At 37.1% G+C, this 4375-nt stretch overlaps 1 protein-coding gene across 1 annotated transcript in view; it reads left to right on the top strand.

Moving 5' to 3' along the window:
• The window catches only part of LOC106522695 (zinc finger protein GLIS2), a 49105-nt gene extending 45187 nt beyond the window's left edge, over positions 1 to 3918 (top strand). The window contains exon 7 of the mRNA XM_014015820.1: positions 662 to 3918. Coding sequence (XP_013871274.1) covers positions 662 to 1344 — 683 coding nt within the window. The 3' untranslated portion in view covers positions 1345 to 3918. The remainder of the gene's footprint in view (positions 1 to 661) is intronic.
• The last annotated feature ends 457 nt before the right edge of the window (positions 3919 to 4375 follow it).

The raw sequence follows: 4375 nt of genomic DNA, 5'->3' as shown, positions 1-4375 counted from the left end.
TATATATATATATATATATATTCATCGTTAGAAAATACAAAAAGGGCTTGTCCAACCAATTTTTCATACTGGGTAACATATCGGTGTTATAATGTATGTGTAAGTGGTAGCAGCTCCCAAGTTTTTCTAACCCTTATTCAAACCCCAACATGTTGCTTGGCATTTTTGTTTAAAACTTTTTTTGCATCAGCTGCAGGGCTGTTTGTCTGGTAGCAAAATATATCATGAATCACTTGATGCATTTGAGTCAAACTCACAGTAAGTTATTACTGGTTGTTCATCTACAAATGAAAAACTTGGAAAACAATAAAAAAAAAACATCTTTAACCTATTTGACCTTAGCCTAAAGAACAATAACTRTAACTCAGTCAGATTTACAGATATTGAGCTAAAACTTGGTATGGCAGTAGCCGACCGTCATTCACAACACAAACTCTGAGTGCTAATATACAAAATCACATAAGATATTGCCTGAGGTTATCCCTACTGATTTTTTTCAAGCGTCGTTCAAAACAGATAGCTCTGTTTCTCAACAAGTAGGTTTTAGTCTACAACACCTACATGGGAGTTGGAAGCCAAAACACGTTCTTTGAAGGAAAACTAGATTTTTAAACTTTTGTTTTTATGTTTCTGTCTTAAATTAGTTTCTTTTGTCCTCCAGGTGAAAAGCCCTACATTTGTCCATACGAAGGCTGCAGTAAACGCTACTCCAACTCCAGCGACCGCTTCAAGCACACCCGCACCCACTACGTGGACAAGCCTTACTGCTGCAAGATGGCTGGGTGTTTGAAACGCTACACGGATCCCAGCTCACTGCGCAAGCACATCAAGGCCCACGGGCACTTTGTTGCCCAAGAGCAAAGTCCCTCCCCCAGGATAGGGATGGGAGTGGGTTTGTCTGGMCACCGCAGTGCGTCTGAGCTGCCCTCTGCAACGGGGGCACATGTCATCCTCCCCGGGGCCGCTGCAGCTCTCCTAGCGGGCCTCGGCACGTCGCTGCCGTTCTCTGCTCTCTGCCACAGCAGAGCCCTGGCTCATCACGGGGCACCCCTGCTTCCTCTGGGTGGAGGAGGGGGCTGCTGCAACTTCGGGCCACTTGGCCTTTCAGACTCCACTCTGCTGCACTTTGGACTCTCAGCTGGATCAGTGCTGGGGCTGGGAGGCTTGGGAAGTCCGGGGCAGGTACTGAGGAAGGAGCCAGGGGACAGAGAGGAGGAGGAAGAAGGGGATGAGGGTGAGGCTTTGAACCTGTCTGCAGGGGTGGGACCGCGACAGAGGGATCCTTTGTCTTGGGTAGTTGTTCCATCAAAGGCATTCTTCCTAAAACGTACTGCTGTCAGCTAAGATATACAGTCATTGCATCTTTTTTTTTCTGTTTGCGTTTGCAGTAATGTGTTTACAGAGTACACAGAGCATGTATGTTTTTGAGAGATCAAGTCAACTGCAGAGTTATAAAAGACCTTCTTAGTTATCTGATAAGTCACATCCTGGATGATTAACCTATGATTCACCACTTTAATGTCGTTTTTGTCAGTTTGTCTAAGTCGTTAAGACAAACTGTAAACAGTGTTTATGACATGCATGATGGAAGCCAGGTGATTAACCTTCATACTGGCTTTTCAGCAGCCCAGTGTACGAAGTCATATTTCTGTTTTTTCCTTCAAAGTGGTTCCAGCGAAAAACCAGTGCTGGTTAGAAACTGATTTTGTAAAAACACATGTAGGAACTGATTTAGTTCTCTGCAGACTTTCTGTAGAGAAACACAGTGTAGAGTCACAGGGTTTTGTCATTTTTCTTTTTCAAAGATATGTTTTAATGTCATAAATATWCATTCATATTAATTTCCAAAAAGAACACAATCTCATCATATCATGGTCAAAAGTCACATAAATATAATAATGTTTAATAGTATAGATATGGATGAATTGATTCAGGCTGAATCCCATTTCACCCCTTCCTTGTTTCAGTTCAGTGGATTAGGTTGGCCCACTTCTTACATTTTRCATGTGGTATCGTCTATTGTTTGTATCCAATCAAATTAGTTTGGTAAAAGTGAAGCGATAAGACTGTCAGGCCCTTCAAATATAGATTTTCTATGGCACATTTAAAAGAAGGCAAATGCAATATACAGTATATTTAATATAATATAATTATTGCATTTGTCTTTTTTAATGTAGTATCCTAATATAGTATAGTATTGGTATRCATATAAAAGAGTATCCTCAATAAGCTAAAAAAACATTTTTTATTCATTAAGAACATTTTAGACACAATTGTTATGTCTACCTTGGTTTGTGTCATAGTGAAAACTTTAACCCAGTGGTTCCCTGCTGATTATCCTCAAAGCCCCCCTTTCATTCAGCTCCTCATCACTCACTACACCCCACCTCTCCCTAAGATGCGTTCAGGGCCAAGGAGTAACACTAAGAAATGGTGATCAGCCTTACTAACATCCCTTTTCCTTATATTCCTTTAGATTTTGCAGCATTTTATTGCAGACAATCACCTGTATCGGATTTTTTACACTAGACCATGAAAGAGTTTTAACTCCCTGCAACTCGACTAATTCTTTCTATTTTTACTAAGGATGCTATGAAAGTCATTGTAAGAAAAAAAAACCACATAATGCAATTATGGAAAGTATTAAAAGTGACATACTGTTAATCTGATGAGTAACGAGATCATGCAATGTACGTTTCTGTAATTAAGGGTAAAAAATATAGGACCATCTCCTATAACAAATGAAATTTAATTTAAATTGGTCTTTATTTAACATGAGGCACACTAGCTTTATTTCTGTGCAGTTAGTTACTAAATGAATTTTAAAATATTTTAGTACCTGTGAAGCAGGTGTCTGTGATTTTTTTTTTGTCAACAGTCTTGTGTAAAAGATGCACCTGAGAGCACACCTCATCTGTGTGGTTTCAAATTTCATAACAAATTAATTGGGCCTCTTGTGAAAAACAAGACACCTACTGACTTCTGCTAATCTAAGGAAGTCACAGATCAGCTGCTTGGTTGCTTGTTTTGACGGAATCCTTGACTTATCTGGTGTATCTAGTGCATTTAAAATGTTTTTGGAGGAGCACAAAGCTGATGACGTTTCACCAGAAAAAACAGAAAAGAATATTGACGCAACTGAATGTAGGTTTAAGGCTAGCTCTACTGTCTGATGTTTATGTTTGCTTCTTTATTGGTCCGCTAACTTTTCAAAGACAATGATCTCAGCAGGATCAGCCAAGATTTTTTTTAAAATCACAAAATAAAGACATTCACAAGTTAGACAAAGATGTGTACTTGTACACGTATGCTCAAGATGAATATTAAACAGCGGAAACCTCCAAGGGTCTCTCAAAAATAACAATAATATATACAGTATATATATTAACCACAACTCTAATAAAATCCACCTGCATAATTGCATGTTGCTGCATGGTAAAAATGTTTTATTTTATTATGTGAKTTTGTCCTCAGTTTTTAGTCATGAAGTTATAGCAGTTGTCTGTCTGTTACAGTACTGAATGTGCACTATTTTTTAAGCAAATGGTTTGAACAATTTTTTGAAGAAAAGTGACTGACAATGGCCACATGTGGCCAATATCAATATTGATTTACTTTGTATTGTTTGCACATCAGTTTATCCAAAAAAGTATATTAAAGTTGATGAAGTGCCTTTTGTTTCAGCTGAACTGTACCACACAGTTGAAACATGCAGAGAAATATTTACCCAGATGTACAGTGCGTAAGTGTACTTTTTGTTACTTTTTTTTTGTAGAAAGTGTATGACTTGACAACAGATGTTCTTTGAACATCCGGACCAATTGAAACAATTTACATAAACTTATACATGTTGATTATTTTTACCTTGACGCCATGTCAATAAAAAAACATGAAACAAATAAAAAATTCTGGCTGTTATTATGTCTGATGTGCACATTTTTTGTTGYAACACTTTTTACTCTTTTTTGTACAGTATATCTCACTACAAATACAATAAGAATAAAAATCATTTAAATAATTTTCAAGATTTTTGGAATTAAAGGTTTTTTTCCCATTAGTTATATTGCCATACACGTAACAACAAGGACCAGCAGAAAAAGGTCAAACAAAGCTCTTCTTTTATACAACAAGCTGACAGCACAAAAGTGTAAAATCTCACTGAACAAGTTTATTTTGGGTTTCTGTTTTAAGACAGTGGAGGAAGGGTTATTTCCTAAAAATCCTAATTCACATTTTGTTTGACTCAGGAATGTGTGCAAATTAGTAGAAATAGAATAAAATATAGACTTAATTAACACTGTATACAGTGTGCCTGTATAAAGAACATGTAGGTCAAATAATATACGTATATACTGTATATATATATATATATATA

Source organism: Austrofundulus limnaeus, unplaced genomic scaffold, assembly GCF_001266775.1.
Source record: "Austrofundulus limnaeus strain Quisiro unplaced genomic scaffold, Austrofundulus_limnaeus-1.0 Scaffold135, whole genome shotgun sequence".
Taxonomy (NCBI): Eukaryota; Metazoa; Chordata; class Actinopteri; order Cyprinodontiformes; family Rivulidae; genus Austrofundulus; species Austrofundulus limnaeus.
Note: the sequence above shows the minus strand (reverse complement) of the source record. Positions and strands in the feature narration are given on the sequence as shown.